General features: G+C 43.8%; 1 protein-coding gene across 2 annotated transcripts in view; it reads left to right on the forward strand.

Moving 5' to 3' along the window:
• The first annotated feature begins 354 nt into the window (after positions 1-354).
• ANO6 (anoctamin 6) overlaps positions 355-12985 on the forward strand; it is a 187894-nt gene continuing 175263 nt past the window's right edge. For both annotated transcript variants that reach the window (XM_032347961.1, XM_032347962.1), the window contains exon 1: positions 355-682. In XM_032347961.1, coding sequence (XP_032203852.1) covers positions 610-682 — 73 coding nt within the window. In that variant the 5' untranslated portion in view covers positions 355-609. The remainder of the gene's footprint in view (positions 683-12985) is intronic.

Raw genomic sequence — 12985 nt, forward strand, 5'->3', positions numbered from 1 at the left:
GGTTGAAGATCCTCCATGGGCTCCACCTAGCCTTTACATATGGTTCAAACGTGCTCGCCTTCAGGGTTCTCCACCTGAGCTGTTGCGGTGTTTTTCCCCCTCTGCAGTAACACATGTCAAAGAAAGCAAGCCCCAGGACTTGTCCATATATGACCTTAGAACAGGGCGCTGCCTCGTTTGGAGGCAACGTTTGGGGAACCTTGTCCACTCCCGCCCCCGCGTGCTCTCGCCACCGCCTTCCCCGAGGTCACTGGCGTGCAGAACGCGAACGCCGACTGCTCCGGCTCGCGTCCCGACTTCCTTCTGGGAGCCTAATAAACCTGGGGGAAGTTTAATCATTCCGCAGCGAGCCCGGCTCTCTCACTGGGCATGCTCAGTGGCCCGGCCCCGCTCCGGTGGCGAGTGGCTGTCTTGGGCGCAGGGCTCGGGTCGGCGGCCGCTTCGGCGGGGCTTCCAGGAGTGCGGACCGGGCGCTGCAGCCCCTGAGCCGGGAGCCAGACGCGCCCCGCGGTCCCCGCCCGGACGCAGGGCCCAGCCAGAGCCGCGTCGTTCCGGAACCCGGGACCCCCCAACTTCGCGCCAAGTTCGGAACCGCCCTCCGGGGGAGCCATGCAAATGATGACCAGGGACGTTCTGCTAGAAATGGACCAGGAGGAGGAGGACGACGACGACGGGGACATCGGTGAGCGAGGGGTTCCCCGGCGTGGGCCGACGCCGGAAGAAGTTGGGGACTGCGCGTGGGCGCCGCGCCCTCCGCGGGAGCGGCTTGCGGGAACCCTCGGCCGCTCGGAGGGGCGCGGGCGCGGGCGGCCGGGGAGGAGGGAGACGGCGCCGCGGTCCCGGGGCCGCAATGCGGCCGCCTCGAGCCTCAGCTGCCTGCGGGCCGGCGCCCGGGGGAAGGCCGGGGAGGCGCGGGGCGCGCACGGGCTCCCGAAAACTGCGTCCGGGCGGGCCGCAGCCGCAGCCTCGGAACAGTCATGCTAGATACAGGGAGGTCTCCGCGCGCCGACGTCTTGACTCAGAAGCAGCAACTTTTGGGTCATTTCCTCCCCCCTCGAACCTGCTCTGGGGATTCCGGAGTGCGGCGAGGAGGGGAGCCGGCCCCGGTTCGGAGAACAGGGGTGTGACCCACCTGCATCCGCTGTAAAGTGAAAGAAAGGATCGGCTCTGGGAGGGAGGGTGGGGGCTGGGTGGGGCGCCCGGGGAACGGATTTGTGGCCGCGGGTGGAGGCCCGGGATCCTTTTGTCAGCCGCGGAGCCCGCCGGGGCCGTGATTGGAGGAGTAAACCCTAGTCCCGGCGGACCTGCGGACGTGTCTACAAGCCCAGAGGGCCCCTGGAGCTTGGCGAGACTGGGAGGTGGTGGTGAGGAGTGGTGGTGGTGGGGGGTGGAAGCCGAGCCTGGGTGTTACCATTTCCAGTTAGAGTTTAAAATGTTTAGAAGTTGTAGACGGAAAGCAGGGAGAGCTGTTTAAGAGTAGAACAACCATTAAAACAAACAAGAGGCAAGGGAGGAGGTGGGGAAGGGGAAAACTACTGGAGGAGAAGGAGAATATCACTGTCAGGGAAGGACACATTGGGTCCCTCCAGGAGACTGGCAATTTAATTACCCTGCTGGTCTGCGCAGAGACTCTGAGTCTGTTTCCTGCAAGCAAAATCAGTTTAAAACATAACAGTTCCTGCTCTTGTCCTCAAGACCTATTTTTCTCTGATAACTTTAGAAGTAACTTAATTTTAGGAGCTAGGGGTGGTTTTTATCATTTTCCCCCCAGCTGTATTGAGATATAGTTTCCGTATCATTTTCTAACTTTAAGGTTTATAAAGTGCTGAGTTGATATGCTTAGATGTTGCAAAATGATTACCACCATAGCTTTAACCAATACGTCCATCATCTCACATAATTACCATTTCCTTCTTGTGGTGAGAACATTTAAAGTCCACTCTGTTGGCGACTTTCAAGTACAGGATGCAGTATTAATTATAATCACTATGCTGTACCGTAGATCCCCAGAACTTGTCTTACAACTGGAAGTTTGTGCCCTTTTTTTTTTAAATTTTTATTTATTTATCCGACAGAGATCACAAGCAGGCAGAGAGGCAGGCAGAGAGAGAGGAGGAAGCAGGCTCCCCTCTGAGCAGAGAGGCCCATACGGGCCTGGATCCCGGGACCCCGAGACCATGACCCAAGCAGAAAGCAGAGGCTCAACCCACTGAAGTACCCAGAAGTTTGTGCCTTTGACCAACACTCCCCCCAACCCCATTCTCCTGTTTCTATGAGTTCACCTCTAAATGACTTTATCTGTAGTAGTAGATTTCACCTGTAAGTGATATACAGTAATTATCTTTGTCGGATTTACTTCACTTAGCATAATGCCCTTCCAGATGCCATCCATGTTGTCCTAAATGGCAGGATTTCCTTCTTTCTCGAGGCTGAATAATATTCCGTTGCCCACATGCAAGGGTGAGGAAGTGGTGAGGGGACTGGGTGGTGGTGGTGATGGTTACACACACACACACACACACCACATCTTTATTCATCTATACTTGGACAATTAAGTTATTTTTATATCTTGGTTATTATAGGCACTGCTCATTAACACCCAAAGAACTAGATAACTTTCTTGTTGACCGGGAACAAATTGAATAGAGGGGCTTATACTTCATGATTTAGCTTTACTTTTCATTCATTTGAGAACAATTTATTAGATGGAGGGAGCCAGTAGTAGTCTTTTTTTTGTTAGAGAGAAAACTGAAACTCACAGGTTTATCTGCCTAGCTTTTTGTATAACTAGTTAGGATTCAAACCCAGACTTTCTGATTTTCAAGACCTGTGTGCATTATTAGTCCATTTTCCACCTGGTCACTCAGCTGTCAGATAACGTATAATACTACTATTTAGCAGGCTTTACTGGTAAATCATGATTACATAAAAATGTAAATTTAAAAAGTTATAATAAAGTAGCATAGTCTGTTTTGTAGGAATATACTTTAAAAAAAAAAGCTTTATTTATTTGAGAGAGAGAGTAAGGGAGAGAGAGAGAAGGAGCAGGGAGAAGGGCAGAGGGAGAAGCAGACTCCCCACTGAGCAGGGAGCAGGATGTGGGGGGCTCAGTCCCAGGACCCTGGGATCATGACCTGAGCTGAAGGCAGTTGCTTAACTGACTGAACACAGCCCCCTCCCTTGTCTGTTATGGTGAGGTGTTACTGTTTATGTTGAGTATTGTAAACAAATAAGGATAAAAACCCTAATGGAAATCAAAGTAAGCTAGAGACTCTGAGCTTTGTTTGTTCTGCTGTGTCATCAGTAGATCTCAGTTTAGATAGAAAACTAATTTGGTCTAGTCTATGTTTACCAGATGAGGCATCATAAAATTTATCTTAAGTGTGTGGCAGGAGGTTCTTTTTTGTAATTACAGATGTAATTTATGCTGTTTCTATCGAGTCAAACTGTAACTGTATTTAATAAAAAGTTAAATATCTCCTCCTTCACCCTTCCCTCCATAAGCTACTGATACTGATACTTTACTGTCTCTAAGGGTCAGCTCAACAGTTTATGTCAGGGAGTTGTTATCTCAGCAGTCTTTGGTTGTTATACAAGTTCAGTGTGGGTTGCACTGATTTTATAATAAGCACAAATGTTTACCAGGTCAATAGAAAGTTTATGTCATTGTAAAGTAGTAAGTCTTTTTAAAGGTTAGCAGAAGTAGGCTGATGGTATATAGCCTTTAACAAAATAATTATAATTTTCAACTATGGAAGAGGAAGTTCTAGTGAAATGAAGATGATAATTTCCACCTGTGCCTCTTGTTTTATAATGTAGTGCTATGTTAAAGCTGTTGACTATCATATTTCTCCTAGTACTGGATTGTCATTACCAATAGTTGTATAATTTAAAATCCACTCAGGTACCGAAGGTTTCTATGTAATTCCTTTGTGAATATTAACTTTGTCATTCAGAACAGTAGAGTTATTTTTGACGTAGTTCCTGGGTAAAACATTGATCACCAGATAATTTGCAAAACACAAAAAGAAAAACTTCTTAAACTAGTTGTGGTCCCCGGTTGTAGGATATACATGTTTTATGTACATACATGGAAGGGTGCCCTGTAGTAGACTGGGATTTAGGGCATCCCCCCCCCCCCCCACCAGTGGGTTTCTGCTTACTTTTGCTTTATGTGTAAAGATTTGCTTCCTTGTTTGGCCTGAACCTGACCAGAGATTCAGAGATGGTAATCTTATTATGAGCATCTTTTCCTTATTTACTTTGCTCAGGGCCACCAGAAATTGTCCCCAAAGGTTTCTGAATGAGGCGACCTGTTGGCACGAGAATATTTTTGCAAAAGACCCCTTATTTTCTAAATCAGCTCCAACAACCAAATGCAGGTGTGACAGGTGGGCAGTAGGGGCAGGAAACATGTGGCTTTTAGCCCTTTTGCACTGATGCTGGTAGATAGCATGTGTCCAGACAGGTTTTGTGTGCCTGTGTGCAAAAAAAGCGTGTTTGGCTGGCCTGCCTCCAGGACTCCTCCCATGGGCTCCCCTGCGCCGCCCCATTAGTCAGTGAATAAAATCCATCATTTCTCCCTGTTATGTAGAAAATGATAGAAACATCTTTTATAGCCAAAATGTAGGTACTATAGTGTGCTGATTGATTGATTGATTGGTTTTGCATTTCTGTGGTTCAGACTTTGCTGAGACAGGTAAAGTGTTCTCAAAAAAAGGAGGGAATTATCAGGAATAAGTCAGATGGTTCAGGCAAAAAGGTTTGTTTAGATGCTTGGTTGGTTGCTTTGGGTTCCCAATCTGTTTATGGTAGAATTTACTCTTTGATCCCCACAGCTGATGGTTGAGTCATTGGTTGTGGGTCGGGGCAGGGGAGGGGAGGGCCGTTGTGGGCAGAGGCCCATTACCTCTGAGTTCTGATGGTCCAGCTGTATCTTTCAAGTGTCTTTATTGGCTCCTTTTTTAATCTCACATTTTTACACAGACTTACTGCACAATTTCTATCCCTACAAACTTTGTTTAATCACCTGAAGATCTGATCCTAGATCAATATTAACTGAGCAACCCTTCTGTGCTAGGTGCAAGATTGGGTGTGGGGCTTTACTAAAAATGAGTAAAATGCACCCCTTGGCTGCGGAGAGGTGGGGGCCGGGAACCAGCCCTTTGCAGTAAGTGCCATTATCGAGTTGCGTACACAGCCATGGGAGGAGGTGCGGGAGGCAGCTTCCCAGCAGAGATTGCTGGGCTGGGCGCTGGAGGACCAGGCAGATGCAGTGGCAGGGAGGGCAGAGGGAAACTCAGGAGCTCCATGGAGTTGCCCGTGGTAGAAGGGAACAGCCACAAGGCTAGGGAGGCAAGAAGGGACCACACCATAAAGAATATTCTGCATGTTTTAAGGATTTGGTATTTGGAGGACCTGAAAGATTTTAAGGAAAGGAGTGATAGGAGCAAATTTGTGTTAAGATAAATCTCCCTGGCAGCATGTTGGAAAGTGGGGTGGAGAGGTGAGGTGGTAGAGGTAAGCCTTTCTGGTAGTCACGTTTGGAAATGCCTGCAGTGGCCATGAGAGTAGAAAGGAGTGGTCTGAAAGTTTAGGAAAGAGGTGACCTCTCTGAGGCCACAAGCAAACAGCTGGATTCTTGGACCTGAGCTGAGTGATCAGGTGGCAAGTGGTGGCAGCTGTGCAGGAGCGGGAGACTTTTCTGTTGTTCCAGCAAGTCTCACACTTTTCTCCTCTGCTTTGGCTCAGACCATTTCCCTTCCTTGCTAATACCAGACTTAGCTCCTCTGTATTTCAGTGGCTCACTCTCTTCCAAGCCTGTCAAAAACCTAGAAAGCTAGTCCTGATCCTCATTGCCCAGAGTGCCCAACAGTAAACTGTTACACATCTTATTTTTCTGTTCTACACGATTAGCATGCACTTTTTTGTTTTGTTTTGTTTTTTAGCACGCACTTTGTATTTTGTCTTTGTTGTTGATTATCTTTATCCCCACAGCTAGAGTGTAAATTTCTTGGGCACTGAGGACTAGGTCATTTGGGTCTTCTAGAGATCATGCAGAATATCCTGAACATTGTAGACATTCACTTCTACAATTAAAAAAAAAAATGTTCGCTTTCTCATCCTCCTTTGACATACCAGTTTCCTGAAGGCAGGTGTCTTGCATGCTTTGTGTTCGAAGCTATGCCCTTTGTGCCTCCAATGGTGCTTGCTCTTTGGTAGAAGCCAAGCAGATCATTGTTGAAAGATCAATAAGTGAATTGCTGTTTTAAAACAGTTTGATTAACATTATGCTTGGTGGTTTTATGGCCCTCGTAGAATTCTCTTCTATGTCACTTTGAGATTCCCTTATTTTCTGTTGATTGTCCATATCAGGTACTCTGCTGGGTTCCAGGGTCCTTGACCTCCTGTACCTCACTATCTGGGAAGGAGGCAGATACACAGATAGATAATTGCACTAGTCTGTGATTACTGCTGTAATCAAGATGTGTACCAGGGTCCTTGGTGGTACTAAGGAGAAAGCCTGTAATCTTGCCAAAAGGACTCTTCAGATGCCACACCTGAATGGCCTCGGAAAGGATCAGAAATAGGTAAGTGGGTGGGGCTAGGACAACGATGTGTCTTGAGTATTCCTAAATGTGGTACTTTGATGAAATGAACTTTGAGGCTGTCTTTATCTGCTATGGCGAGGGGAAGATTGTCTCTACCAGTAGAATGACAGTTCAAAACAAAACAAAACAAAACAAAGCAAACGATCCTTAAAGCCTTTCTCTTTTCAGTGTTTTTGCCCCCTTTTAAAAAAATATAAACCTGTTATTTTCAGTTTCAAACCCTCAGTCACAATTTATCTTCTGCATTTTAACTTTCAAGTCAAAGAATTGCTTTCTAAAATGTTTCCCATCTCCTCTTGTAATTCCAGTCATTCTCTAAATCTGACACAGACACAGTTCTAAAAGACTTCCACACTCACAACCCTTTCTTTTCCTCAAGTGGTTGCAATAGTCACATATATTGATTGCTGTAGATTTTTTTTTTCTTTTAGAAATCAGTAAATTTAGACCAAAAGCTCCTGTGAAGGTTTCTGTCAGAGATGCTATTTAAATTCTGACATTCTGGAAGGGAGATTATAATGCATTATTAGGAATCCCATAATCTAGCTTTAGGTTAAAAAATGGTCTTAAACTTTCAAAGTGGGTAGTTATAGCAGGTTAGAGTAAAATGATTATATTTTAATAAAAGTAGCTAATACTTTAGGTTTTCATCTGTTATCATACTTACCAGTTTGTGTTTTGTATTCTAGCTGATTCAATAAGTCTTTTTTTTTTTTTAAGATTTTATTTATTTATTTGATAGAGAGCACAATCACAAGTAGGCAGAGAGGCAGGCAGAGACAGAGGGGGAAGCAGTCTCCCTGCTGAACAGAGAGCCTGATGCAGGGCTCGATCCCAGGACCCCGGGATCATGACCTGAGCCTAAGGCAGAGGCTTAATCCACTGAGCCACCCAGGCGCCCCAAAGCTTATATAGTCTTAAAGGGAGAGGTGGTACGCACTTACTTCACAGCCTGTGTACTGTAATGCTTTTCACATAGTAGATACTCAATAAACATTTGCTAAGGGACTGTTTTAGATTTTAATGGAAGCTTTGTACGCTGTAAGATTAAAGCTTGATCTGCTTCTGGTGCAGTGTAGTCAGGGTGGGGTCTGTGCAAAAATCACCAGTTTTAGAACAGGAAAACATCGTTTCCAATTAACTTCAACCAAGGAAATGTACTTCAACTTATTGGTAGCTCCCATATAAAGATGGAGATGGTGAGAATTTAATACAATCAACATATTGTCTTACGTCATTATCATCATTGCCATTATTGCATTTCCTTTGGTTTTGCCTTGCTCTAGAATACTGCAACTAAAATTAATTAGTATCCATCCCAAGAAGCAGCCAGTTTAAAGAATACTAGATGAAAACATCAAGAATGGAATAGTGTGGCTATGTATCAAAAAGCTATTCAGATACTCCTCAGCCAGAACATCATATAGAATGTTTGCATGGAAGACAGGTTGAGGGGTTAATAAGCAAGTTTCTCTGCTGTGGTATTTATCACTGCCCCGGCTACATGTCTGAGTTCTCACTGAAAAAGCTTGCTGCAGCAACTTATTCAGTAGCTAAAAATATGAATGAAGGAAAATGTATTCTTTTGTGAAGTCCAGATGTGGCTTTTATATTTAATGCTTTTCATCTAGGATATTGAAACTCTGCTATTTCCCACATTATTTAAAAATACAAATCCTTGAAATTGAGGGAAAAAGGATACTGATCTTTAAAATTATCTTTTTTATAATTTTAATTTTAACTTTGGCAGTACTTCAGCCCTAGGTCAGTCATGCAAATAGATGTTCTTTCACGAAGTGCAATTAGGCGAATTATAGGCTTGTTTATAAAGCTTGTTTTACATAAACTAAGATTGTGTTGACATAACTGAATTTTTTATGATTTCTACCTAGATATTTGAAAGATAATCTTCGGCTTGGCACAAACAAAATGATGGCTAAACCTTTCTCCGGCGTCACCTAGACACAGCCTTAAGCGTTTTTTTGTTTTTGTTTTTTTTTCTGATTTGTGCTTAGTTTTTAAGAAAAATGATTCCCCACTAAATTGTAAGCAAACATTATATACCCTTCTCACGTATAAAACTCAGACTTTTAACATTATTTTATTTTTTAGTTTTTAAAGATTTTACTTACCTATTTGACAGAGCTCACAAGTAGGCAGAGAGGCAGGCAAGGGGAGAGAGGTGGAAGCAGGCTCCCCGCTGAGCAGAGAGCTCGATGCGGGGCTCGATCCCAGGACCCTGAGATCATGACCTGAGCAGAAGGTAGAGGCTTTAATCCACTGAGCCACCCAGGCATCCCTTAACATTATTTTAAAAGTTTGTTTATATAATGATTTGAAACTGTTGCATTAATTTTTATATTGTTTTATTTCTTTCTGCTGTTACTGATTAAATAAACAAGCCCTGGATGCTAAGTTTGTGTAAAAGATAAGATCCCCTTTCTAAAAAAAAAAAAAAAAAAAAATTAGAATAAGCAAAACCCACCATTGTTTCTAAGTGAGACGAGTAGTAAGGAAACCATGTAAATTCATTGGTCGGAGATGCCACCTAGGGAAATAGGAGATTTTAAGGAGGGAGGGTGGAAGGTGAATCCCTGATGAGGGGCTGGGAAGGCAGACTACAGGAAGGCAGTATTGATGCAGAGCAGGGCCAAGGGAGTGGAATGGCCAGCGGTCAGAAGACGAGTTTGTGGTTGGCTTTGACATTGAGAATCTATTACCGGAGGCAAGTTGCTTGGCTCCTCTGAGCCGGTTTCTTCAGCCTAGTAGGGTTGCTAGGAAGATGCGAAGTGTCTGTGTAGTGCCATGTGGGGCTTTTCACTCAATGCTCTGCAAGTGGCAGTTACAATGTCACCATCTTAATGAATTCATGTATTTACATGCTACTTTTTTCATTTTTTTTTAAAGATCTCACCTCATTTTATTTTAATTTCAGCCTAAGAAATGGTTACTCTTGGGGCACCTGGGTGGCTCAGTCGGTTAAGTGTCTGCCTTCGGCTCAGGTCATGATCCCAGAGTCCTGGGATCAAGCCCCGCATTGGGCTCCCTGCTCAGTGGAGAGCCTGCTTCTCTTTCTCTCACTGCCTGCTGTTCTGTCTATTTGTGCTTTCTCTCTCTCTTTTTCTCTCTCTGTCAGATAAATAAGTAAAGTCTTTAAAAAAGTGGCTACTCTTCACCTCTGTGATCTCTCAGTCCTCCCTCCTACACACTGGCTCTGCATTTTGTATTGCTCGGGTCACATCGTCTGTGCAGAAACTGCCCACTAAATGTCAGGTTAAGGATGACGGTGACAGCAGCTGTGCTGCAGACACAGGTGCCTAAAGATAAAGGAGTCGAAGAATAGCATGTGCTTTCTGCAAAGAGATAATTATTGTGTGTGCCCCCCTCCCCCATCTTCAAGCAGACTGACAATGTTTTCCGAATTCCAGGAAACCTATTTCAGGAGGAAACTCCTTCAGGGAATCTTAGCAAAAGATCCTAAGGGCTGTTACTTTGTGGGCTCCCAATAAATGGCTCGTAAAGGTAGAAATTGTTTTTTCCATCGGTAGTACCTGTAGCTTATCCCTTTTGCTCAATTGCTGTCAGGCACTTCTTGCCAAAGTATGTGCGCTCCCATGTGTCATCAGATAATTGTATGTACAAGACATGAGGAAGGAGACATTTAAGTAAGAAATAAATCGTTTTTATTAAGAATTGAATATCATGGGAGAATAGGGGAGAGGAAGATCAATGAGGAGATTTTTAGTGGTCAGGGTTCTCCCTGATTCCACTGTTACTCCTGAAATTGGAAACATGGAAGATCGTTCAGAGATGTTTGCCATTCACTGGAGGGAGGGCAGGGAGGTGGTCTGTGGTGGGCGTGATCATTGATCTGACGTGAAAAACCCATTTGGCTTTACATCCTTCCCATTGCCCACATTCTAGTTCTTGACCATGTGTGTACAGGCAGTCAGTTTCGGCCCCTCATTCTTTAAACATCTTCAGAACTGGAAATGACCTTTCTTTTTTTTTTTTTTAAGATTTTATTTATTTGACAGAGAGAGATCACAAGTAGGCAGAGAAGAGGAAGCAGCCTCCCCACCAAGCAGAGAGCCTGACTTGGGGCTCTATCCCAGGACCCTGGGACTAGGACCCGAGCTAAAGGCAGAGGCTTTAACCCACTGAGCCACCGAGGCACCCCGTGGAATGACCTTGTATCTCAGAGAGAGGACCTCCCGGCCACCTTGTTACTGGAGCACACCCAAACTCCATTCTTGCATCTACATCCTTGTGGGTCTGAAGGGGAGGAGACACCAGGGCCTTAGCTCCCTGTCTGAGGGATCCGATCCACTCTCTCCCTTGAAGCCCTGGATGAGTGTAGGTATTGGGGATTAGGTGAAAGTGCTCTTTTTTTTGAGGTTTGGATCTGCAAGTGAAAATCTGAATTTGATGAGAGATATTTATACCAGAGATTAAAAGAAAAGGATGACTTCTCCTTGTGTTGAAAGATTATTTCCACCATCTATTATAAGCTAACCTCGCCTTACCTTGGCTGGGGATATGGACGGGCACCCTGTAGTGTATCAGGAAGAAATGGGGCTCTCTATTGGCCTGTGGTCCTTTTTATTTATCCCCTGTTGGCTCCTCAGTTGCCCATCATTCTCCTCAGAGTTCTTTATCTGACCTCTGTCCCAGTGTTCTCCTCAGACAAATTGCCTGAGGTTAAGACTACCACTGCTTACACTTCAGTTTTAGACAGATGGGATTCAAATTCTAGCCCACACATTTACTAGCTGTGTGACCTTGAGTAGTTACAGAGCTTTGTTCCCCTCCTCTCTAAAACAGAGCTGATATTAGAACCTACTTCAAGCATGACTGTAGCAGTGATGTCATTAAAAAAAAAAAAAAAAAGTCTTGCTTTGCAGTGTTGTGGTACCTGATACACTGAAAACCCTCTATAATTAGAAGCTAATGTTGATATTCTGGGTAACAATTTTTTCCTGTATCTCAGCCCAGATTTGTCTCTTCTGTTTTTCACTAGAGGTTTTGCCTTTCTCCCAAGGCTATACCTTCCATGTATATAGCTCACTGTTAGTCTTTGTCTTTCTCATTAAACTGTGAGTATCTTGAGGAGATCTGTCACCTCCTTGAGCAGCATAGTGCTTGGGCACATGGTAGGCGATCAGTACATGCTTACTGAATGAGTGAATGGATGAAAGATTTTGATCATTGAAGGACTATGAAAGACTGGGAAGGTAGGCCTTTGTGTATAGATCAACCCTCGGGTAGGTTTTTATAAATTTGGAGCCCGGTTTCCATATCAGAAAAATGTTGTAGACCTAATATAGAAAGGGTAATGATACTTTATGGAATTGTTGCAAGGTTTAATAATATTAATATATAAAAGTACAAGGGACAGTTCCTGGCACATAATAGGCCAACAAACAATGGAGTCATTTATAGAACAACCAAGCATAGAAAAATACAGTATAATTGACTGGTGTAACTTAAGTTAGATTTTCTAGTAGATCTATTTCACAAGAGTATCATCCTTTTGAAGATACATAATTTTAGTAAGGTAAGAGAATATACTATAAAGATTCATAATGAAACTTAAATGATACTTTGCTAGATTTTACAGTAAAAGAAAACACCAGAGAAATAAGGGCATTTCTTAATTTGGCAAATTTAAGACTTTCAAAGTATCTACTGTTTAAGTCTGAAGAGTAGTGTTCTTGATATTGATCCTGTGAAATTTTAATGAAGTCAACTTTTAACATAAGATGCATTGTTTAAAAAGATTTATTTATTTATTTTTTTATTAAAAGATTTTATTTTTTTGAGAGAGAGGGAACGAACAGGGGAGAGGCAGAGGGAGACTGAGAAGCAGGCGCCCCGCTGAGCAGGGACCCTGACACTGGCTCTGTCCCAGGACCCTGGGATCATCACCTGAGCCAAAGGCAGAGGCTTAACACACTGAGCCGCACAGGCGCCCTAGGAAGATTTATTTATTTCAGGGAGAGAGAACGTGTGTGTGCATGAATGAGTAGGAGGAGCAGAGAGAGAGAGAGAGAGAGAAGCAGACAGGGAGCTCAGTCCCATAACACTAAGATCATGATCTGAGCTGAAATCAAGAATTGGATGCTTAACCAATGGAGCCACCCAGGTGCCCCTAAAATACGCAGTTTTAAAATAGACATGTAATATTTAGTTATTATTTGAATGGTCCGTTATTTTAAATGGAAAAATTCAGACATGTCTCATTTGCTCCCAGAGCTAAAATTTCTCTTCATTAAGTATTACTGAAAAGTTTGAAGTCAGATAAAACCTGTTAAAAGACAAGAATAGGATACAGAGCAAAATGATAAAACTGAAGACAAGAGCCCACAAAGAAA

This window comes from Mustela erminea, chromosome 6, assembly GCF_009829155.1.
Source record: "Mustela erminea isolate mMusErm1 chromosome 6, mMusErm1.Pri, whole genome shotgun sequence".
Taxonomy (NCBI): Eukaryota; Metazoa; Chordata; class Mammalia; order Carnivora; family Mustelidae; genus Mustela; species Mustela erminea.